This window comes from Gopherus evgoodei, chromosome 1 (assembly GCF_007399415.2).
Source record: "Gopherus evgoodei ecotype Sinaloan lineage chromosome 1, rGopEvg1_v1.p, whole genome shotgun sequence".
NCBI lineage: Eukaryota > Metazoa > Chordata > Testudines > Testudinidae > Gopherus > Gopherus evgoodei.
The window spans coordinates 114,342,765-114,368,305 of NC_044322.1; the positions used below are offsets into that span (position 1 = coordinate 114,342,765).

General features: G+C 44.8%; 1 protein-coding gene across 3 annotated transcripts in view; it reads right to left on the reverse strand.

Moving 5' to 3' along the window:
- ECRG4 (ECRG4 augurin precursor) overlaps positions 1-25,187 on the reverse strand; it is a 79,254-nt gene extending 54,067 nt beyond the window's left edge. The window contains exons 1-3 of one of the 3 annotated variants that reach the window (XM_030569611.1): positions 25,107-25,187; positions 6,711-7,075; positions 3,391-3,510 (exon numbers count right to left, since the gene is read on the reverse strand). In XM_030569611.1, coding sequence (XP_030425471.1) covers positions 3,391-3,438 — 48 coding nt within the window. In that variant the 5' untranslated portion in view covers positions 3,439-3,510; positions 6,711-7,075; positions 25,107-25,187. The remainder of the gene's footprint in view (positions 1-3,390; positions 3,511-6,710; positions 7,076-25,106) is intronic. The other 2 variants (XM_030569617.1, XM_030569642.1) reach the window with 2 other exon arrangements.
- Positions 25,188-25,541: the final 354 nt, after the last annotated feature.

Sequence of the window (25,541 nt, forward strand, 5' to 3'; positions counted from 1 at the left end):
GTACTCAAGAGCATGAAGTTGCTTGCATATAAGTGTTTGCATGATTGAGCCCTTAATGTAGTAGTCTTGCTTTCTCATGGTATTAGTAATCAAATGATTTATCTAAGTTAAGCAGTCTGCAGATAGGGCAAGTATTTTGATCAGCCAATTAACTTTATTAACATATCATGCTGTGGAAGTTTAAAATCACAGAATTTTTTAACAGAATAACATTTTGTGCCAGCCAGTTGTGTTATATTACAACTCCCACTGCACTGTTGCTTGTTTGATATAAACTGGGAATACAAGACGTGGTTTTATACTACATGTGTAAACCAAGATTTTAATAAAATAAAAAATAAGAACAATGCAGAAAAATTTAATATTGAGCTAAATTCTTTTTCTAATAACTTACAATACTGTAGCTTAGCCATTTCCAGCATCTCATGTCATATCCTCCATTTCAGATTTATCAGTTATTTGGACACACAAAAAACCTCAGTAAATATTTCCTGACTTTAAGCTGTTGATACAAAGATGACAGATATTCCAGCATCCAGTAATTTCAGGCTTTCCTATATCTTAAGCAGGGCCAGCTTTAGGAACTACGGGGCCCGATTTGAATACCTGGCAGCTGTCTGGGTCTTCAGCAGCACTTTGGTGGCAGGGGAGTCCTTCACTTGCTTTGGACTCCCTGCTGCTGAAATGCCGCCGAAGACCCGGAGCGAGTGAAGGACCCCCTGCCGTCGAAGACCCAAACTGCTGCTGGGTATGTTTGTTTGTTTTTTTTAAAACAAAAACCAAAAAAAAAGCACCTAAGGCAGAGGACCCTCTTAGGTGCAGGTGTGGGGCCCTATTAGGCACGGAGCCCGATTCCAGGGAATCGGCCTAACACCAGCTCTGATCTTAAGAACATAAAATTGGCCACAGTGGGTCAGACCAAAGGTCCATCTAGCCCAGTATCCAGTCTTCTCACAGTGGCCAATGCCAGGTGCCCGAAAGGGAATGAATTGAACAGGTAATCAAGTGATCCATTCCGTGTCGCCCATTCCCAGCTTCTGGCAAACAGAGGCTAGGGACACCATCTCTGCCCATCCTGGCTAATAGCCATTGATGGACCTATCCTCCATGAATCTATCTAGTTCTTTTCTGAACCCTGTTAGTCTTGGCCTTCAGAATATCCTCTGGCAAAGAGTTCCACAGGTTGACTGTGTTTTGTGTGGGGGAAAAAATACTTCCTTTTGTTTGTTTTAAACCTGCTGCCTATTCATTTCATTTGGTGACCCTTAGTTCCTGTGTTATGAGGAGGAGTAAACAACACTACTTTATTTACTTTCTCCATACTGTCATGATTTTATAGACCTCTATCGTATCCCCCATTAGTCATCTCTTTTCCAAGCTGAAAAGTCTGTCTTATTAATCTCTCCTCGTACGGCAGCCATTCCAGAACCTTAATAATTTTTTGTTGCTCTTTCCAATTCCAGTATATCTTTTTTGAGATGGGACGACCACATCTGTACACAGTGTTCAAGATGTGAGAGTAACATGGATTTATATAGAGGCAATATATTCTGTCATCTTATCTATCCGTTTCTTAATGATTCCAAACATTGTTTGCTTTTTTGACTGCTGTTGCACATCGAGTGGATGTTTTCAGAGAACTATCCACAATGACTCCAAGATTTCTTTCCTGAGTGGTGGTAACTAATTTAGACCCCATCATTTTATATGTATAGTTGTGATTGTTTTCCAATGTGCATTACTTTGCATTTATCAACATTGAATTTCATCTGCCATTTTGTTGCCCAGTCACCCAGTTTTGACTACATCTTAGTGAATATTATAAGTTGCATGTATTGATGATCAAAAGTGGCATTTGAAACATCAGATTCCTAGGGTTTACAATCCTCATCGGTAAGGTTGGCTCTGTTTCCAACTGTGCTGTTCTGAAGAAAATACAGTTTTGAACATCAAGCAATGTTTGCCAGAAATCTCTCAATTGGACTGATTATCTAGAATCTAGACCCTGATTTTTCAAAATGACCTGCTTGCCTAGGCCCACCTAAAGACCCACTGAATTGGGGCCTTAATGTGAATCCACTTTCTTAAAACGACAAGGTTTCTTTACAAATAAAAAAAGAGGTGGATGGTGTGGGGAGAAGGGAGGGATTGTGAAAGTAGTACATGAGGGAAGGGTGGATTTGTCCTTCAGGTAAAATAGTTTATGGAAACCAATTATTACTTCTGAAAGAAGAAAATTCACCAATATGCGGAGGTCCACCTTAGTAGTGTGTAAGTCTTGTGCCCACTCTCTCTAAATGAGTGATTTTTTTCACCCCAAATGCTTAACATAGACAGGCGATATTGGCTTGACAGTACACTACAGAGTTAGGTTGACATAAGTCAGATTACGTCAACCTAACTCTGTAAGTAGCTACACTAAAATGTAGCTCCTGCCATTGTAGCTTGTCCACTACACCGATGTAATAACTCCACCTCCACGAGAGGTGTAGCACTTAGGTCAATGTAGCTAGACCAATGCAGTGTCAGCGTACACACTGATTTCCTTACATTAACTATTGCTGCCTTTCAGAAGCCATCCCACAATGCCCCACACTGACAGTTAAATTGGTGCAAGTGCTCCTGGTGAGGACATGCAATGCCAACACAAGGCGCATATTGTGTACACACAAGTGATTTAATTACTGCAGTGGCTGTAAGTCAACATAGCTTAAGTCAACTTAATTTTGTAGTGTAGACTTGCCCTCTGTTTTAGGAGCCTATTTTCAGTTTGTTGTATTAATTGGGGTCATGGTATGGTAGGTTAAATCCTTCATGCCTTTAGCTGAAAATGCACTTTTTGTGCTTTGTATCAAATAAACCTAACAATCTGAGCAGAAGTGCAGCATACAGGACACTTTTTATTACTGTGTATGCCTGACCTATATTGGAGATGGTCAAGTTATTTGTTATGAATGCACAAGCCAACAAATTGAACCTATTTTCAGTTTGCAAACTGTTTATGAGCTGATGCAGCTGTTTGCAGGTGGATTTATTATTTGCATGTATTTGCTGAGCAGTTTATGTATGTGCACTTCAGTCTATGGGTAGATCAAAAACTGTTTCCTTTGACCATTGCTTCACCCATCTGCTCTTCACAGAGTGTGACTGATCAACTCAAGCCCCCAGTCAGACAGCAACTTTTCTGACCATGGTTAGCCCATTGAAACTTTTCAAAGAGAAAAATAATTCCTGACATAAATTAATAATACACTTCCCTACAAATCCTCATTCACATGGCAATTCATGAAAAACCCAGAATGTGGGAATGTTTCAGGAATAAAACAGGGTCATCTGAATACTGATTCCTGATGAACAGTATGATCACACACAACAGCACAGAAAACTCACCATGTTCAGATATCCTGCTTCCATTCCACTGACAATACCACCTTTCATTGTTTGCTAGTCCAATTTTCCTTCATTCACCTTTTGTCTTTTCCCATGCCACCTCTAATGCATTAGAGCTCACTGTAAAAAAGCCACAGTCACTACATTATTTTCTTTCAAATCCCTCCTTAAAATGCATTCCTGTTGTGAGGCCTACAGAACACACAATAGCACCTAAGTAGCAGGCATGCTGTAATTAGTACTTATTGTACCAACATGGGCAGCAGGTATAATAGGCAAGGGGAGCCATTGCCTCCCCTAGCTCAGCCATCCTGCAGCCTGACACCTCAGCCATGGCGCCCCCCTCTCCTGCCTCTTCTCTTCTCTTTTCCCTTCCCTGCTCTGACCCTTCTCCTAGGCTCCCACAGCTTGCTGCTGCTGCCTGGGGTGAATCATTCTCTCCTCCACCCCATCCCCTTCCCCCCCCCTCAGAGGTCCCAGCAGCTGCCGACCACATTTCTCCTCATCCTCCTCCTCCCAGTGAGGTGTGCATGTGTGTAAGAATGCGAGTGGGGAGTCAATGGCAGACTGGGGGTGGGGGGAGAAGAGTGTGGAGGTGAGTGGAGGGGATCCATCTGTAACTTTACACAGTGCAAAAGCCTTCCAGAGGCCTAGTAGCAAAGATCACTGACCCTGTTAAAGGTAGGGTGACTAGATGTCTCATTTTTGGGGACTTTTTCTTATATAGGTGCCTATAACCCCCTACCCTGTCTCATTTTTCCCCACAGTTGCTACAAGGTAACCCTAGTTAAAGGGCCATTAAAGTGGTAATGCTTCCTGGGCATTGGCAAATGCCTGTTAAATGGCTTCCTTTGGCCACATTGAGCTGGCTTTTATATTGTAGGAAAATGTGTTATTGGGGTTAAAAATAGTTTCCAAATAACAACCCTTCAGTTCTTCTCTGTACCCAGAAGAAGTAACTGCTAACTTGACTCCAGGAGGAGCTGATATAGCCAGTGAGTTTATTTCTTGAACTAGTCAGTTTATTCAAACCCAGTTTAAATAAAGGAGTCTGGCAGAGAATTCTGAGTAAGAACAGTGATTAAACTTCTGCCTTAATGAAGGCTGTCAATGACAAGCACTTTTTCAAAAGAGGAGATGAGGCTTCAAGTTGGCACAGGTAGCCTGGCTTTTCATCTCTCTCTATACAGCACACACCGAACTGCCTGTGAGGCAGAAGAGAATCTATCTGGTAACTGAGCTATACCTATTGCCTGTTCAGTTCCCTTGGGCAATGTTACTAGTGCGTTAAGGTGAAAAGGGGAGAGGGTGTCATGGGGAGGGCAGCAGGGTGAGGAGGCAAGCAGCGAGCCAGCTGCACAGTGGGGGTGGGAGGGTACTCAGGGCAGACAGGGAAAGGGTTTGGCGGTGGGGGTGAAGAGGCAAGCAGCAGGTGGCAGGCAGGCGGTGGAGGAGGTGAGCAGACAGGGGATGAAGAGGTAAGTGGGAGTCAGTGGTGGGCTGGGGCAGGGCTGTGGTTGGAAGAGTTGGACAAGGAGCTTATTTCCCCCCCCCCCCAGGGAAGTTTCACCCACTTCCCATGTGTATGAAATATGACTATTTCACTCTTACCTGGGCCTTCCTCCCTCAGCTTGCATTTATCACACCCCCCCTCGTGTCTGTAGAGATCTCTACTCTATTTCTTGCCACAAACAGCTTGCAATCTAAACTAGAGCTGGGCAGGAAATACTTTTCCCCATCTCCTGAAAATTTTGCTGTTCCACCTTAGGGCAAAACTGAGACCTTTGGAATGTTTTTTACAAGTATGTCCCCCCTCCAAATAGCTAGAAGTCTGGTGATCAGTGCATTCTCCAGGGAAGCAGGAGACTCAGGTTCAAGTCCCTGCTCTGAATCAGGCATATTGCAGGTAAGTGCCCTAACCACTGGGCTATTCTTTCTCTCTGGTTTTGACCACAAATTACATCCTGGACCTGCCAAACTTTTCCTGATGAAATTTGATCCAAACTAGCATGTTCCCAGGAATTATTTTTTGCCAAATTGGCAATTTCTGACCAACAAGAATTTTGTTGGAAAATTCTTGACCAGCTCTAAGCATATAATAGACAATGACTTTTCAAAAACATTTGTATATATAACAACCTGGACTACACCCAGTTATTGTATCAATGTAGCTATTTTGGTTAGAGGTCTGGTTTGTGCCACTTTAACTATATCAACATGGAAACCCCCTAGTGCAACTAGAGTTACTTCACTATGAAGTGGCTTATAGCAGTCTAGTTTATTTTGGTAAATTTCCAGGAATAAAGACAAGTGTAAGGCACCTTTCCTCAAGTATAACTGGATCGACTCTAAAAATTGTATTTTATCTATAGTGGTTTCCACATGGGTATAGTTAAAGTGGTGCAAAAAGTGTGTGTGTAAAGGGAGTGCCTTGCACAGTAGGGCTCCAGTCCTAAACTGGAGATTATTTCTATTGCAGTGTCAACAAGACAATGAACAGCAGCAGCAGCCAGCTGGGAATCAGGTTTTGTATTTTATCAATCTGATATGTGAGCTACTTTATTTGAATTCTTAAATATGGCAAAGGTGTCTGTCACTTGAATGAATCTTTACAGTCCCCACAAGTTTCAAAATGTATTTTTAATGACTAATAAAATCTCTCTATAGTGGGGCCCTGTTCAGCACTGCAGTTCAGGGGCTGTCTTCATTTAGTTTGAGCTACACCCCCAAGGTTTATAGATTAGGGACTCCTGAGCTGAAATCTGACACACTTGCTGTCAAGGCCAGAAGTGGATATTTTTTTTAAAGGATTTGAGGAGGATCTGATCCTCATTGCTTTGGGCTGAACAGCTGAAATGTTCACAATGCATGCTTAGAGGCCAAAGCTGAAGTGGAAGAGTGTCAATGTTTTCAATTCAATTCCAACACCAGGCACCCCATTCTCCTTCCCTATGCCAAGCATCTCCCTGCCGCCACCAGCCTCCCCTTAAGCAAGCATCCTTGGTAGCTGAGAGCTTTAGGGCTTGCTCAGAATACGAATCCTCCCCAACCTGTCACCAGATTTTGAGCTGAAGACATACAGTTATTTATATGGGTAGGTCAACAAGGTTCCAAGATAGTTCCCTGTCTTGCAGAGCACTGTCTAGAAAATGGTTAGGAGGAAAGCCATGATCTAATTAGCTAAAATGAGTTTCAACCCATCAACCTGCATATGAGGACTAGAGAACCTCCTCGCCATCAGGTCACTCTAACACATCAAAACACTTGTATTGGAGCAACAGGAACTATCTATTTCTTTGACTACTTTTTTTTTAAGTTACCTTCCCACTGCTGGTTCATAGAGTTGAAGAGGGGAAAGAGAAGTCCTTTACACAGTTCAGCTGTCTGTGAGCCACCATATCCTCCAGCTGATGGGTGGGAGGTACAATATGAAAATAAAGGCTGCCTCTTCCTGTCAGCTGACTTGCAAGAACAGCCTGAGTAGGGCATAAAGAGCAAGGATCTTGGTTGGCTCTCATCCGTCTTGCTAATTGGCAGGAGTGGATCTTCAAAGGAGAAGTAGGGCTGCTAGCCCTGCAACCATCAGCTGATTTTAAGCTTTGCTCTCAACAGTTTTCCCCTGAGCAGCATGGTGGAATGGAGCCAGCAGCTCTGCTGCATCTGTGAAGTCTTGCTCAGGCTGATGCTGAGGAGAGAAAGGAGGCAGCACTTTCAAGAAGTTATAATTTTTAAACTCTCAGAACTGGGAGGAGAGATAGCTAGTGATTTGAGCATTGACCTGCTAAACCCAGGGTTGTGAGCTCAATCCTTGAGGGGGCCACTTAGGGATCTGGGGCAAAAATTGGTTCTGCTAGTGAAGGCAGGGGCCTGGACTCAATGACCTTTCAAGGTCCCTTCCAGTTCTAGGAGATTAGGAAATAATTGGAGATATACCAATCTCATTTAGGCTGGTGCATGAAAGGAGAAATTCTGCTGACTTCACTGGGTTTGCACTGGTGTGAGAGTGTTTAGAATCTGTCTCTGTCCTGTCCAAAGGTCTGCAGCTATGACAGCCAGGTCAAAATACAATGACAATATTTTGTTTCTGCGACATAAGGTGGATGAGGTAATAGCTTTTGTTGGACCAGTTTCTGCTGGGGAGAGAAACAAGCTGTTGAGCTTACACAGAGCTCTTCTTCAGGGCTGGGAAACTTACTTTTGTTATAAACTTGTATTTCATTTTGGCATCTGGTCAACTCATTCATCTTACTGGGACTGCACAGCTTGTACCACTGGCAGAGAACCCAGCCAACTACATATGAATATTTGAAACTTATTTTTCAGGCAATTATTTTGTACGTAGAACACACAACTTCAATAGACACTCATATCAGTCACTAATAGAGTACATGCACTGGCAGACAAACTCAGGCAGGCACATATTCGGGGGCAAATCTTGCCTTTAGTTATGCCTTGGCATCTGATCCTGCACATGAAATTGCATGACTGAAGGCAGATTTTGGCCTTGTAACTTATATGCACACTTTCTAGAAGACTGCCTCAGCACGCTGGAACTAGTGTGGTCAGCATTTTTCTTTAGTTATTGTACATGTAGCCATGCAAATGTGGAAGAATCAACAATAACACAGGCCTGGGTACTTAGTAGTCAGTCTGTAAATCATTAATGGAAATCCCCCTGTTTACAGTGTTCAATATTGACCCAACACTGCTCCCACTGAAATGCATAGTAAAACTCCCATTGAGTTCAATGGGAGACAATCCAGAACCATTGCTTTTGAAAATCCCATCCAAAATAGCTACTGATCAGAGGTGAAAGTAAGTGGGTACATGCCAGTATGGAGGACCGGTAAGAAGGAGACTGACTGAGAGAGGGAGAGAGAAGCCTGCTCCCTGCATAAAAATAGTTTAAACTCAGCTGTTCCCTGATGGCTCAGCCCTCAAGGCTAGGTTTCTGGCATCCTTGTTAATTTCACTCTCAGTAGCTGGGGGGAGGGGAAGGTGTGTTTGACCATGGCAGGGGCAGTCCTTTTCTGCCCCCCAGGGATGAAGGGATCTCTCCAGTACTAATATACACAACAAATACAAGCATTTGGCTGCACAGCTTAAATCCAGAGCTAATAAAAGCAGGTGGAAGGGAAAAACTCACTGTCACATTGGTTTCTCAGCTCCTCCCTCCTCCCCCAGCCAGGCTGCAGACAAGGCTCTGCATTCCTCCCCCCATGCCCAGCAGAGGTTTTCCTCTAGGCTCTACCTTGCAGTAGGGGGGACTGGCTGAGATGCCTGCTGATGCTGCTTGCAAAAGAACAGTTTGAACTTAGCTGTTCCCTGAGCAGTTCAGTGCCCAGAGTTAGAAACCATTTCTGACATCCTTGTTAATTTCACTCCCAGTTGTTGTTGGATGTGTGTGACTATGGCAGGGGCAGTTCTTTTCTGCCCCCGGGATGAGGGGAATCTCCTAAACACAATCAAAATCAGGAACCATTTCCAAGTTCAAATCTATCCCATTCTCTCCCCAGCAGAGGATCATGGTTGTGATGTCCAAACTGCTTACAGATCCTCTTTGAAATGTCACTGCTTAAAAAAAACATAGAGAACATGGTGGAAGGATGTGCCATGATGATTAGGGTTTATTTTGGGCAATGCAATTTTGCTAAAACAACTAAAGATTCACAGGGAAAGCAAATAGCCTTCATAGACAAAAGCACAAAAGGATTGGAGGGGGAAAACTGAATATTCAGGGAAATTATTGTGCCTCTTTTGAAAGAAATAGTAGTTTTCATTCCAATCCACCCTCTTTATATATTGATTTAAACACCTGAAATGTCTTTAGGACATTGGGTGCAATCTCAGATCTTTGTTTTGTCCTGCCTGCAGAGTGCAGAGGCTGAAATTGACAAAACTTTCTCTAAATTTCTTGTATACTTCATGAAGGCTATTCCAGTTGTCCTTCATTCACCCCTGACTTCCCCTCTCCCTGCCCCGCCCCACCCGGCTCCCTTCCTGGCTGGCTGGCTGTGGTTTTTGCCTTGGTTACTTACTCCTTGGCAGACCCAGCCCAGCGGCACCTGCTGGCTCTCTGCAAGCAGCAGCCCACAGGGGCCAGATGCTAAGGTAGCTGTTGGTCAGTGACAGACTGCAGCTGCATTGTTTGTGACACATTCATACACATACATACAGTCAGAGGTGAAAGTAAGCTGGTCCGGTCCAGTCCAGTCCATCGTACCGGCAAGAGCCAGTACGCCGTGCTGGACCGCATCGACTTCCACTGCGGGGATTGAAAGGGCTCTGGGCTGCCTGCAGCTGCGGGCAGCCCTGAACCCTTTAAATCCCGGCAGCGGCTCTGGCAGCTGGGCTGGGGCTGAGATTTATAGGGCTCAGAGCTCCCTGCGGCTGTGGGCAGCCCAGAGCTCTTTGAATCTTGACCACAGCATTGGTGGCCGGGCTGGGGCCAGGATTTAAAGGGCTCCGGGCTTCCCTCAGTGGCAGGAGCTCTAGGCCATTTAAATCCCTGCCCCAGCCCCGCAAAGCTCGGGGTTCCCCCTGGCAGCCAGAGCCTCAGGCCCTTTAATTTGCCCCTGAGCCCTGGGGGGCTCCCAGCCACTTCTGCAGCTGGGAGCCCCTTGTTAATTTAAAGGCTTTGGGTCTGCCAGCCACAGCTGGTTCCCCAGGACCTTTAAATCTTGAGAGGCCACGCCTCTTCTGGATGTCACACCTCTTCCAGGTGAGGCCACACACCCCCTCAGGACTCCAGCAGTACCAATAAGTCCTGTAAGTTACTTTCACCCCTGCTACTGATGCCCCAGTGACATCTCTAGCCAACCTGTAATTGCATAGCTGCTGTAAGTCTCTAACTCAGGTCTTTTATAGTCAGTCTTAAACTCTGACTGTACTGCTGTTGCAGTTTCCTGATTACAAATCTATTTCAAACATATTGCATGCATGCCAGGGGTCGGCAACCTTTCAGAAGTCCTGTGCCGAATCTTCATTTATTTAATTTAAGACTTCACGTGCCAGTAATACATTTCAACATTTTTAGAAGGTCTCTTCCTGTGTCTATAATATATAACTAAACCATTGTTGTATGTAAAGTAAATAAGGTTTTAAAATGTTTAAGAAACTTCATTTAAAATTAAATTAAAATGCAGAGATCCCCGGACTGGTGACCAGGATCTGGGCAGCATGAGTACCACTGAAAATCAGCTTGCATGCTGCCTTCAGCACCCGTGCCATAGGTTGCCTACCCTGATGTATGCCATGACTCGTGTCATTTTGTTTTTGTTTAATAGGTTATGGCTCCATCCAGAATAAATCACAAATGACACTAGGCTGCTGTCGGTTCAACTCATTCTTGCTGGGCTGTTTCTTCTTAAATTAAGCAATCCCCATCATCCTCTTTCCTCATAGCCACTAAAAGCAGCCGGTATTTGATTCTGTGTACCTGTCAAAGCCTTAGCATCCAGACATAAAGTACTAGCTTTATGTTATAGCAATGGTTTTTTGGAAGAGCTCTGTCATAAACAGATAGCTAAGGGTTAATGTCTCTTACACCTGGAAAGAGGTAACCTGAAGCACCTGACCAGAGGACCAATCAGGAAACCAGACCTTTTCAGGTCTGGGTGGAGGGAAGTTTGTGTCTGAGTTCTTTGTCTTGTGCCTGTCTCTCGGCTATGGGAGGATTTCTGTCTCTTGCTTTCTCATCTTCTGTTTCCCAGTTGTAAATACAAAAGATCAGATAGTGATTTATATGTTTTTTTGTATTTTACATGTGTGTAGTTGCTGGAGTGTTTTGAATTGTATTCTTTTTGAATAAGGCTGTTTATTCATATTCCTTTTAAGCAATTGACCCTGTATTTGTCACTTTAATACAGAGAGACCATTTTTATGTATTTTTCTTTCTTTTTATATAAAGCTTTCTTTTTAAGACCTGTTGGAGTTTTTCTTTAGTGGGGAACTCCAGGGAATTGAGTCTGTGCTCACCAGGGAATTGGTGGGAGGAAGAGGTCAGGGGGAAATCTGTGTGTGTTAGATTTACTAGCCTGACTTTGCATACCCTCTGGGTGAAGAGGGAAGTAATTCTGTTTTCCAGGACTGGGAACGGGGAGGGTGGAGTCCCTCTGTTTAGATTCATGGAGCTTGCTTCTGTGTCTCTCTCCAGGAACCTAGGGAGGGAACACCTGGAAGGGAGAAGGGGGGGAAATGGTTTATTCCCCTTTGTTATAAGACTCAAGGAATTTGGGTCTTGGGGTCCCCAGGGAAGGTTGTTGGGGGGACCAGAGTGCCCCAAAACACTCTAATTTTTTGGGTGGTTGCAGCTTTACCAGGTCCAAGCTGGTAACTAAGCTTGGAGGTTTTCATGCTAACCCCCATATTTTGGACGCTAAGGTCCAAATCTGGGACTATGTTATGATAAGCTCAAACAGAATCACAGCAGCTTTGGGCAAATTATGTTTTTATTTCTAAAGCCTTGACACTTAGCTGCTAACAAGTTTAACTCAGACTTCTTAGCTGCTTGATACTTAATATCTCTATCTTGCTATAACACTTTTAAGGCCTGATCCAACTCCCACTAGAAATCAGTGGAAAGATCCATTGTAACTTTTCTTCCTCCTGGTATTACTCAAACACTACGGTGAAATTCTGCAGTCCTTTATTGAGCAAAACTCCTAGGGAAGATTTCAGAATTTGGCCTTAACTGATAAATCCTCCTCGAAGCTCTCTAAGATAAGGAAGTACCATCAATCTCATCTGCAGACTGGGAGAGTGAGGCAGGAAGGTTAAGAAACTAGTCAAAGGCCATAGGTGAAGACATTTTCAGAGATAGGACTAGACCTCAGAAGGTTCATGCTCCCAAACTAAATAACTGGGCTATGCCAATTACTGTGACATGGTGTGGACCTCCTCAAGGGAGAAGCCAGTTAGCTGAGCCCAGTATTGAGCCAATCAAATAATTACCATGGCTAGATAAATTGTATTCATTTTACTTTCATAGGCCCTGATTCAGCAAAGTACTTAAGGCCCCATCATAGTCCCATCATATGCTTAAAGTTAGGCACATACTCTCATATCTTGCTGAATGAGAGTGATAAGGAAAATTTTCCAGTAACAAAAAGAAATATATAAAGATATATATCTTTACAGACAAATGTAAAACCCCTTTGGCACTTGTAGCAATTTGATTAAGAATCTGTACATCTGTGCTGTTAACACTTACATCACTTTGCTTTCAATGTAACAAGATTTTGGGTTTGTTTTTTTTAATTGAATATGTATAGTATCGTAACTAAATGTTTCGGATGCATTGTGCATCTGGTACCTAAATGGCATGGAATCTTGATCAGGCATAAACTATTTGGAGTTATCTAGCAGTTCCAGCCATGTTATAGAAGTAGCAGAGACTAAATACTAGACACCAGTTTTGAAAACAAGAACATGTAACTCTAACATGAACTAAAGTAAATTGTTTATATTCTGGACCAAAAAAACGACATTCAAAACTAGCCCCACAAAATCAAGCTAAATTAATAGCTCGTATCAGAGTTGGCTTCAGGTCAGGAAAATTTCTCTTGCCTTTGTAAATACAGCTGAGCCTCCATTTTTTCTCCCCCTCCTATTGGCAACGTACTTCAGCGCTGCTAAATAAGGGTGTCTCTACAGTCTCTCCTTGTACAGCAATTTCCAAGCTTTCAGCATCAGTGTTTGTTTGACAGCTATCCTAGCTTTGCTCAGCACACAGGAAATAAGTGTACAGAACATGTTTATAAAATGTTAGTTCTAAGTCAGGACTTTATTAGGACAAACAACTTGCTGGGTTACCTCTGGGAATTAATCCCGCATTACAGAAAGCCCCTTTGTAGTCATGAGCCTGCCAATGTTTCCATTACCAAATCCCGTATTTCTGGATAGAATAGATAGGACACACTCACTCCAGGATAAAATCTAGCAGAGTCCTATCAAGAAAAATCTCCCTCCATCCCCATAAAATATTGCATCTCCCTATTTTTATGTCCCAGAATCCCAGTACAGTACCTATTGCTCAAAAGTAGCTACATGTTTCCAAAATGTAGACTAGTGTCTTTGGATATTTAACTTTTTGTTGTTTCTCAGAATCCCTAAATACCGAGGATTTCCGTATTCTATAACCCCTCTCCATTCATTTGTAACCCCATGAGTCATTTTACCACAATGTGACAGGGTGGGACCCACTACACTAACATCTCCTGCTGGTCATCTTGTGAATCAGCTCCCCAGGTACACCAACTCTTGGTGGTGTCTCACCCACCATCACTTCATGTCACTTTAATGACCACAGTGTCCTCTTCAGGACACAGCCCTCTGGCTGTGACACTCCTTCTGGGGGACAGTACAGCAGTCCAACTTCCTCAGTGGTGAGCAACCGGGGGAGGGGGGAGACCCAGGCCCACCCACTACTTCAAGTCCTGGCCCAGGACCCTGTAGATAGCAGCCATGTGCTGCATCCCCTCCAACTTCTCAGTCTATTTCCCTGGGTCACTTCCCTGCAATCCCAGTACCACCTTCACCCTTGCCTGAGAGCCTCAGTCTGCAATGCTAAATCTAAAAGGGTGTCATAAGCAGGGCCGCTCAGCGGGAGGGGGGGAAGTGGGGCAATTTGCCCCTGCTGAGGCTCGGCCCCACCATCCCCGTGGCGCCTCAGTACGTCCTGAACTGCGCTGCGGCCACGTGGCTCCGGGCGGGGGGGGCCTCAGCTCCATCCCGCTCAGAGCCGTGTGGCAAGGGGGCAGGGCAGCTCCTCCTCTTACTACGCAACTCTGAGCGGGGAGGTTCTCAGGCCCCCCCCCAGCCATGTGGCTGCAGCGCTGTTCAGGGTTGCTTCTCGACGCACGTGCTGAGGCGCTAGGAGGTGAGGGTAAGCGGCTGGAGCCAGGGGGGTTAGATAAGGGGCAGGGGGGGGGTTGGATGGGGAAGAGGTTCTGGGGGGGGGCAGTCAGGGGACAGGGAAGGGGGGTTGGATTGGGAGGGTCTTGGAGGGGTGATCAGTGGACAAGGAGCAGGATGGATCAAGGATTCTAAAAAATTCTCATTTCATTTGAAATGTTTAGCAAGGTTTGTGTGTGTGTGTGTTTTTTTTTCTGCTTCTTGGTGAAACAAGAACCAAAAAAGCCTCCAAGGTTTTCAATTTGTTGTTCCCCTCTACCCCATCTCCTTTTTCTCTCTCTTTACCTTTTTCTCCCCCTGCCCTGAGAGGGAAAAGGAGGTGATGAGAAGGAAAGCCCAAGAGAGGAAAAGCTCAGTGAAAACCATTTCAAAAGACTTTAAGTGGAAAACAAAAGTTGAATGAAACAACATTTTTCTACACTTTTTCTTAAATGTTTTGAACAAAAAAATCACCCAGCTTTAGTTGTAACCACACAGGCTTCTGTATACTCCTTATACCTAGCCTGAATAGCCCACTGGCCTGAGTTCAGTCTCATAGGGAGCACCTGCTAAATATGGCTTCCTTCCCTTAACTCTCAGCTTCTCACCCAGCCTCTGTCCCCAGTGCCTAGATATCTGGCTGAAACTGTTACTTTTGCTGGATGGCATGAGCACATTCCTCCTTTTGACCTATAACTGAGTCACTCCTTGGGCAAAGAAGAAAAATAGTGTATTTCTGCTCTTCAGATTAACCACAAGATATTTCTACATTATTTTAGCCCAGTATGTTCTTGGCCTGCCTTCTACGGCTCAGTCATGTGCAGGTAGATGAAATAGTGGGTGAAAAACTGGTTTGAAGGACAGTAATCAAGGAATGGTTATCAATGACACACTTTCAAACTGGGGAAATGTGTCCAGCAGGTCCCACAGGGACTATTCAATATTTTCATAAATCAATTGGATAATGAAGTCAAAAGTTCACTTATGCAATTTGCAATGACACCAGGCTGGGAGGGGTTGAAAGCACTTTGGATGACAGGATTAGAATTTGAAACACCCTTGATAAATTGGAGGATTGGTCTGAAATCAGCAGATGAAATTCAATAAAAACAAGTGCAAAGTACTACACTTAGGAATGAAAAATCAAATGCATAACTACAAAATGGGGCATAACTAGCTAGGCAATAGTACCTCTGGAAAGGATCTGGGGATTATAGTGAATCACAAAGTGAATGTGTCAACAATATGATGCAGCTACAAAAGAGACTAATATCATACTAGGTTGTTATGACATGTTGCAACCTTGTGCAGTATCTTTGGGGATACATACTGTATTAAGCTTATGAATGGTTTATGTATCACTGTGGGCCAGGGACTGTATGCAACTTGGGGCAGTGGAGGAGAGTGAGGGGGAATGATACCACAGCTCCTCCAGGAACTAAAAGCAGTGGATGGTGATTTAAGGTGAATCACTCAGGTTGTAAAGACCTCCAGAGAGGTACCATGCCTGGGGACGCTTGCATAAACCGGTTCAAACTCAGTTTTCCAGAGACCAACTGACTAAGAAAGGGTGTTTGGCATAAAAAGTCTACATTTAAACTGACTCAAGGCCTTCTTTGGATTCAGCAAGCAGACAAGTCCTTCTGACCAAAGACGCAACTCTTCCAGAAGGGCTGGAAGAACTTTGGCTTACTAGGGCTCCCGTCAGATTGAGCAGTGACATCTGATAAGCTTTTAGAGTGTGTCATAAACATATAGTTAAGGATTAATTCCTCTTTTGCCTGTAAAGGGTTAAGAAGATCACATAACCTAGCTGACACCTGACCAACAGGACCAATAAGGAGACAAGATGCTTTCAATCTGGGAGGGAGGAATGTCTTTGTCTGTTGTTGTGTGCGCTTTTGCCGGGGAAGATCAAGGAGGCAAGCCATCTAACTCCATTAAAATTCAAAAGTTTTGGATTTTTTTAAGAAGAATTTTATTGTTTCTTTAAACAATCAAAACCAGCAAGCAGCAAATATTTGGCCACACACTTCTGAAACCCCGAATCATGTTTAGGTTTTGGCAGACTTCTTTCAGCTTTTCAATAAAAAAACCCACAACAAATTTTGAAGGAAAGCAGACATTGTCCGTGTTTTTTTTCTTTTTAAAACCCCCTAGTTTTTGATCCAAAATAAGTTTGGACGGAAAATATTTTCTGTCAAAACTTTTTAATGAGCTTTAGTGCCTTTAGCACTAGCTGATGCTGAGAACCAGTGATACCTTGTAAAGATGATTTGAAAAGAAATTCTCTCGAAACTGGGTTTGTGCTGAGATGCGGAAGATTTTTAAATGTTTATTTTCCCCTGGCCCCACAGAGCCTCCCACAGGAAGACAGTATTCTATAGTATTGCAACTTTACGGAAGGGGCCCCAAAAATTGCCTTGCCCCAGGCCCCCTGAATCCTCTGGGCAGCTCTGGTCATAAGGAGGCAGGTGAAAACTTGTTCATCTTAGCCTCTAAGGACAGAACAAGAAGCAATGGGCTTAAACTGCTGCAAGGGAGGTTTAGTTGGACATTAGAGAAAAGTTCTTAACTGTCAGGGTGGTTAAACACTGGAATAAATTGCTTAGGGAGGTTGTGGAATCTCCATCTCTGGAGATATTTAAGAGTAGGTTAGATAAATGTCTATCAGGGATGGTCTAGACAGTATTTGGCCCTGCCATGAGGGTAGGGGACTGGACTCAATGACCTCTCAAGGTCCCTTCCAGCCCTTGAATCTATGCCCAGCTAGGAGCTGTCTCTCTCTCCCCTGGTCTCTGTTAGCAGCATTGCTCTGTCCAGGGTCTGTCTTCCACCTGCAAGGCAGCCAGTCCTCCTTCCTTGAACTCCAAGGAGCAATTGAACCTACTCTGCCCTGCAGCTCTTTGTATATGGGCCTGCCAGGCCCTGATTCGCTGCTCCTCACAGCCCTTTTTTTATTGGCTGCTTCTGCACAGCCTCCCTAGGGCTCCATTAACCCCTTACAGGCCAGTGTGGGGCAGTTGCCCCATCACACACAGTCAGAAACCCTTGTGCCAAGAGGACTGGTGACTAACTCCCTTCCGGGTCGAACCATTTCACTCTTTACATTTGCTAAAAAGGATTATTGTTAAACAGCTTCGGAGTCCTTCATATGCCAGTTGGAACTAAGGGTAAGGAATCATTTAGGGCCTGATCCAAAGCCCATTGAGGTCAGTGGAAATATTCCCATCAACTTCGGTGGGCTTTGGATTACATCCTTACTGAGGTCCAGAAAATTTATATTTGAGGACAGTCCCAGAAGCGGTGGGTCCCTCATATGGAGTGACTTGCCATTTTCTCTTGTCATTGACAATCACAGATGGAGAGAAGGGTGAAAGCCATCAGGTCTTTTTAACACATTGCGCTAGTCCTGTAGTTAGCTGCATTCACTGTGTGAGTGGTCATGTGGTGAGCAATGGCAGACCTACTGCAGAAGGTGGGTGAGGGGCAACAGGACAGCTCTGTGTAAATATATATTACCTGATCCTGCTAGGCAAAACACCCATCAGCTTCACTGGGGCAAGGATTTCACTCTAGGTCTTTAGTTATCTATCAGAGTTTTTAAAAGCATTTAATCCTCACATGCCCGGGGTGGGAATTTCAAAAACACTCAGCATCGCCCTGGCTCTGCTCCCATTAAAATCAGCAGTAACACTCCCCTTAGCTTCCAGGAGAGCGGAGTAAGACCAACAGGGAATGCTTTTGAAAAATCCCATGTCACGTGACTTTCAGTCACTGAAGCACAGAATGACACCATGAGTAGTATTCATGCAGAGCTTCTGTTTGTTAATACACGGATGTCCTGAACGTTTCCATTCAGAACAGTGCTTTTAGCATTAAACCTTCACATTTTATTTTTCATATATATTAATATGAGAAAGCAAGAGCATCTTTAGTCTCAGCCTCAGATTTCAGACCCTCAGCTAGGTCAAATCCACTAAGTGCCACTGAAGCCAATTTATACCTTCTGAGGAACTGAACCCTAATTTTTTTCCTCACACACTCCTGCATGAGTGGAACCTGCTGTGAAACAAAGATCTAATTAACATGCCAGAGGTGTAAACTAGTTGGTTTTTAAATGTGGCATTTAATGATGAGAAGGCAAATGCATTACTGGACCAAGGGAAAGGATAATTGCGGACAGATTAACCATAACTCCAGAAGTGCTGTCATCTTAACATCAGTGTGTATTCTCCAATGCATCACATGTATTAAGTACACATTTACGTTTTTACATGCTGCAGGAAGTCAGTAAAGTATCTGAGGCTGGGAAATGGGATCTATTTGCTTTCTTACACATTGGTTTGCAAGTGCAGTTCATTAATCTGGCTTTTTGTGACTTCAAAAAACAAGCCAATTTGCTTTTTAATCTAATCTAAGAAATGATTTTGTTCAAAAAGCCATTGTCGCTTCCATCCAATGAATAAGTCTTGGCTTCAACAGCATTTCATCCAGTCATACAGCCAGGTTTCATAACTCCCCACTGAATTACATCTGGGTGAGACAGAGGATCAGATTGTGGTTAGGAATCTTGTGGATGCACAAGAGGGAGAGTTTGAAGAATTTTCCTCCCCTCAACATGCCTGCACAGTGGCTAGCCACTGGACTGGCGAAGCACAGGAACCGTGCTGGTCTATTCCTGCTATCACACTTCCCTAAGGCTGAGAGCATGGGTGTCTGGTGACCCGGCCTTTCAGGGAGGCTAGCCCCCCAGACCTGCCCCTCCCCACCTGTCCCCCCTTCCCTGAAGGAGTCCATAGCTCTCCCACTGTGGGCCCTGGCCCCAGGGCTGGGTGGCCAGGGGGCAAGGCCCCAGCCCCAGTGTGCCAGACAGCAGCATTCATGGCCCTGGTGCTCCAGGTGGCACAACCAGCCCCAATGTGCCGAGAAGTAGCGCTCCTGGCCCCGGTGCTCTGGGTAGCCAAGTGGCACAGCCAGCCCCAGTACACCAGGCAGCACAGCTCCAGTATCAGCCGCCTTAACTCCCTGTGAGAGGTGAGGTGACCAGCCCTGGTGCTCCCAGTGGCATGGCCACAGCACCAGCTTCTCTGCCAGGCCAGCCAAGTCAGAGTCTGGAATGTAGGAGGGGCCTGGCCTGGGGCTAGAGAGTGAGCGGGGCCACACTAGGCTGTTTGGGAAGGCACAGCCTACCCCTGCCTATGATACTCACTGTCCATGAGTGAGGAAGAAAGTGGAGGTTTTTCCATTGACTTCAGTGAGACCAAGTTCTGGACCATTCATTAATATGTTCTGCTGCCATCCTTTACCCAAGTAGCTGATGCACAGGGTGCAAAACAGGGAGTCGAATTACAAGAGGCTGGGAAAATAGAAGCACATAGGGCTTCCCAAATTGCAATGATTTTTAAATGATTCTTGGTCTCCCAATTAGAAGAGATTTAAACATCTACCATTCTGCTCCCAAAAGAGAAACCTACCACAGGATTGTAGTGGCAATGGACCCAAACCAAAACTCCAGATCAAAGCTCTCTTGGAGTTTGGAAAAGTTCAGCTTCAGATCCCAGCTTCATAACTGGATCCTAGTTCTACAATGGTCTCCACCAAAACCTTGGCTCTAATCTGACAGCCCCAGCTTTTGACAAAGATTGAATATGGATCCAGATCTGGAGTAGCGGGATGTAGGTAGTGCTGGTCTCTAAATTAAAAGTTTGGGATAAAAGCTTCATAAAACTGGGGGGAAGAGAGATATGCAGCTTTACCCTTGGGAGAAAAAAAATCTAGAGACAGAAACAAATCAATTTGCTACAACTGGATCCTTAATTATGGAAATAATTTCTGAATGACAAACACCTTTACATCCAGGGTTTGTAGAACAGTGATATCCCTAAAAGTGATTCAAAAGGAGACAATTCGGTCTAGTCTAGGAATTACAATGACAACAAACATGGTCTCTGTCATTGGGACTTTTTAAAATATGGTAGAGTGAAAGAAACTGTAAAGAATTAGAGTTGGGCAAAGGAACCCCTCCTCCCAGATTTGTTGTTAAATTAGGCAGCAAAAGGAGTGAAACCTCTCAGACAGGATACTAATGAGGGAGGCTGGAGGGCTCAGGGAATAGTTGATAGGGTATGCAATCTGCCCCCTGTTAACAAATCCAATCCAGGTCAGGGTGATCAAAAGGCTAAACCAGCTCATGATCGTTTGGTAGTGTCTGAACTTTATCAATCTCAGTCCAGTTCCACCAGTTTAGAGATCACAAAACCCACCATCTACTTTGGTATCACCCTTGTCAGTAGCCTCTGCGGAGAGGCCAAGCATGAAATGGGGTTTCTTTGAGTCAGGGTAGAATCACCTCAATGGAGCAGAGTAGGCAAGCTTACATTGCTGCAGCACCAAGACCGGTTCTAGGAACAGATAACAGTGTCTAGTTAAATTGTAACTTTGCATGGACAATACATTCACTTTACAAATTTTAAAATTTTAAAATAAATACATTAAGATAATTTCATTAAAAACATATGCAAAATATTTGCAGGTTTTGAATAAGAATGCAAGTAATGCTGATTTTTATTGTTATAAAGAACACTGTAGGATGATTCCAGAAGCTCAACTGATGACTGAAAACATCCATTTTTAGATCTCCCTGGATCTTTGAGTAACAGAAATGCAAAATATATTTAGTTGCTTTTCAGATGGAATAGAATGAAGTAATTTGATCTGTAGCAGATACGTTTAGCTAGGGCTTCTCAGCCCTCCTCACTTAACCTTCAGAGTCATCCTCACAGTTGAGCCATTAAAGCTCTGAGGAACTTCATGCACTATGTATCTTTTAGGCAAATAAAGCATGCTAATTTTTGTAAAATAAAATGTAAAGTAGCTCCAAACAAATATTCCACATGGTCAAATCTTCAGGCATCACTCATTCCACCAACAGCATAAAAAGCTCCTTTCCAATACAAAAAACTTTGGGATTACAAAAAACTAATTTAATGGTAATTGGTGTCAGAACTTAGCTTTACTGCACCTTGAACAGGTAGGGGTTTGCATGGACTCAAAAGTAAACATCAAGGGTTATTTCCAATGAACACTAGACAGGGTATATTAAAATTAAGAAGCTAGTTAATCATAGTTACGTCTTGCTTAAGCTTGTATAAGAATCACAACATTCCATCAAGCCTTTATGCACTGCAAAGCATGGTTAGTGCTTTGTATTTCATAAGAACGGCCGTACTGGGTCAGACCAATGGTCCATCTAGCCCAGTATCTTGTCTTCCGATAGTGGCCAATGCCAGGTGCCCCAGAGGAAATGAACAGATCAGGTAATCAAGTGATCCATCCCCTGTCACCCACTCCCAGTTCCTGGCAAACAGAGGCTAGAGACTCCATCCCTGCCCATTCTGACTAATAGCCATTGATGGACCTATCTCTGTTAACTTATCAAGGTCGTGTTTTGTTTTGTTTTTTTTAACTCTAAGTGTCTTGGCCTTTATAACATCCTCTGCAAGGAGCTCCACAAGTGTACGGTGCATGGTGTGAAGAACAGTTTGTGTGGGTCTGGGGCTGCTTTGTGGGTTCAGAAATTTCACAGGAAGGTAGAGATGCAGCTGGAAAATGAACCCAATGGGGCCTGGCCAGTTCATCAGTCTTCTTATAACCTGACAAATGACAGAAATCTGTCACCCAAGCATAGAAATCAGAGGCATGCTGCACTTCTTACTCACCTCAAGTACAGGATAAGCAGGGGAGGACGAATTAATGCAATGTGGGTCAGTAACTGGGAAGTTGCATGACCTCTTTGGAAATTCACATGACTATGTTGATAGACACAATTTTCAATATCTGTACTTGCTAATCCTCTTGTAATATGCAGAAATAGAGGCCAACCTCATATGGAATGAGGCTTCAGACAGACATGGTTAGACTGAGTTACTACACCCACTGGTTTTTTTCATGATTGACAATTTTTAAACAGTGGACATGCTGGAAGTGCAGGGAAATGCCCTGGTAACAGTTTCAATGGATGTTCCACCTACTGGGAGGCTGGGGAGATCCCTAATTTACACCTGGAGCTGGGTGACATTTTTTGACCAAAACGTTTTCCAGCAAAAAAATGGAGATTCAGTGACACTAAACTGCTCAGTGAATGTCTGGCCATTGTGCCACATTTTTGAAGTAAAAAAGAAAAATGGGAAATAATCCAAACCTTTCATTCCAGCATTTTCCAAACAAAATGGTTTGATTTTTCAATTTGAAACAACTTTGTTTTGAAATTTCCTATAATTATTTTTAGGGTTGTCAATTAATCACACCCTGCTGCCTACACCATCCCTTCCCCCAGGGTTGGCCTTAGTGGTGGGCGGGGGGGGCCACAGCACGGGGTGCCCCTGCTCCAACCGCCCTGCTCCACTGGTGTGCCTGCCTCCTCCTCCCCTGCCATGGAGCCGCCTCCAGACTGGGAACCTGACTCTTGTCTGCCAGCGAGAGTGGGGGCGGAAGGACTGACATGGGGTGTTCCCCCTCCTACCACCAGTGTAGCCTGTCACCACTAAGCTGGGGTCAGGGACCAGGGGGAGACTGGCTGCTGCTGGCCGAAAAAGTGTTCAGGCTCCCGAGTGCTCTGCTTAAAGAGACAGTGCTCTGCCAACACACACACACACTCTCTCTCTCTCCCCAAACTAAAATCTAAAATGGTGCCCCTGGTGAGCCAAAAGAGGCCAGAGGGCTGCAGGATGGCTGTGAGTTCTGGAAAGCGGCAGCCACACGGAGCCTGCCTGGAACTGCAGGTTGAGCACCAGGCACCACAAGCCACAGCAGCAGAGCAGAAGTCAGGGTGTGCTGTAACTGAAGTCAATATATTTGAAAAAGTAGAAAACATCCACAAATATTTACAGGGCTGCCCAGAAGAGTCAGGGGCCTGGGGCAAAGCAATTTTAGGGGCCCCTTCCATAAAAAAATTGCAATACTATATTCTCATGGGGGCCCCTGTGGGAGCCTGGGCAAATTGCCCCACTTGCTCCCCCCACGGACGGCACTGGGAAAAATAAACCTTATGCATCTCTGCACAAACCTAGTTTTGAGAACTTCTTTACAAGGTATCACTGGTTCTCAGAATCAGCTAGTGCTAAAAGGCACTAAAGCTCATTAAAAGGGTTGGACAATTTTTCCCTCAAAATTTTTTTTAGATCGAAAACTAGGGGGTTTTAAAAGGCAGAAAAAAAATCACAGACAATGTCTGCTTTCCTTCAAAATTTGTTGTGTTTTTTTTAATTGAAAAGCTGAAATTAGTCTGCTAAAACCTGAATATGGTTTGGGGTTTCAGAAGTGGGTGGCCAAATATTTGCTGCTTGCTGTGTTTGATTGTTTAAAGAAGCAATAAAAAAATTCTGCTTAACAAAAATCCAAAACTTTTGAACCATCTCGGCTTGTGACCAAATGTCTGAGCCCATCCAGTCAGAGATTTTTCCAGGTTTCAGATACTCTGCTGGCTTCCTTGACTCAAATCTGTCTCCATAACTTTGGGTTCATTTAGGTTAGAACATAAGAACAGCCACACTGGGTCAAACCAAAGGTCCATCAAACCCAGTATCCTGTCTACCGACAATGGCCAATGCCAAGTGCCTCAGAGGGAATGAACCTAACAGATAATGATCAAGTGATCTCTCCCCTGCCATCTGTCTCCATCCTCTGACAAACAGAGGCTAGGGATGCCATTCCTTACCCATCCTGGCTAACAGCCATTAATGGACTCAACCTCCATGCATTTATCTGTTTCCTAGAGACTGGCTCCATGGGGTCCCTCACAAACTGGAGACAGTTACTGTGGGTTTGTCTTTAGTATAGCTTATGTCCCTACTCCATGAACTGAGCATTTAAGCTTGTTCCAGAATCTGGGATGAGCCTATGTTGTGAAAACTGACATGTTCAAAATAGCACATGCATGTGAATGGACACAGGGTGCTAAAATTAAATTAACCCAGGAGTTCTCAAACTGGGGGTCGGGACCCCTCAAGGGGTCACAAGGTTATTACTGGGGGTCACGAGCTGTCAGCCTCCACCTCAAACCCCGCTTTGCCTCCAGCATTTATGATAGTGTTAAATATATAAAAAAGTGTTTTCAATTTATAAGGGAAGGGGTCGCACTCAGAGGTTTGCTATGTGAAAAGGGTAACAGGACAAAAGTTTGAGAACCACTGAATTAACCCCTCTGAAGCCTCAGGGAATGCTGGGGTGGGGGTGTCTCCCTTGGTAGGGTCGGGAAGGAGGTAGGTGGTGTAGGATATTGCTCTTCTCATGTGATCCCTCCCTCTAGTGGCTAATTTTAAATGAGGCTACCCTCCCCTGACATGAATCTCCCTATGGCACTGAAATGAAATATAGACTATAATTTGGCATTTGAGAAGTGAAAGGGATGGTAGTCCTAATGGAAAAGCTAACAGCTTGGCTCTTCTGCAAGCCTCAATCTGCTGAATGAGCTTTAGAGTAGGGAAGGCTGTGCCTCCCAAATAGCCTGGCCCTGCCCCCTATCAGACCTCACCTACTTCCTGCTCTCCAGCTGCCTGCCCCCCTCAGAATCCCCGACCTATCCTGCTCCTTGCCCCCTCACCATCCCCCAGAGACCCCACCCCTGCTCCCTGTCGCTTGCCTGCCCCATTCCCTATCCACCCCCCACTGAGTCCTGACAGACCCCCAGAATGCCCACGATCCTATCCCCCCCGTTCCCTGTCCCCTGACCGCCCCCCCAACCTCTGCCCCCTCCCTGTCCCCAGAACTCCCTGCCCTTATCCAACCCGCCCCCAGCCCCTTACCCCCAGCTCCCCCCTCACCTGGAGCCTCAGCGCGTCGTGTCCCGAAGCGTCCCTGAACAGCTGTGCAGTGTGGTTCCGACGACACCGGAGCTTCTCCCCGCACAGAGCTGTGAGGCAAAGGGGCAGGGCTGCGAGCTCCAGTGGGGCCTGAGCTCACAGCCCCGCCCCTTACCACGTGCCTCTAAGCGGGGCGGAGCTTAGGCCCCCCCAGAGTCAGGCTGCACAGCTGTTCAGGGACAGTCCTGGATGCGCTGAGGCTCAGGGAGAGGGGTGGAGGTGGGATCCCGCCCTAGGGCAGGAGCCTCAGCCGTTCTCTTGGGGCCTTTGTGAAGCCCAGGGCCTGGGGTAAATTGCCCCACTTTCCTCTCCCCCCCCCAGCTGCCCTGAATATTTAAATAAATGCCATTCTACTATTAACAGTGTGATTAAAACTGATTAATCATGACTGTTTTT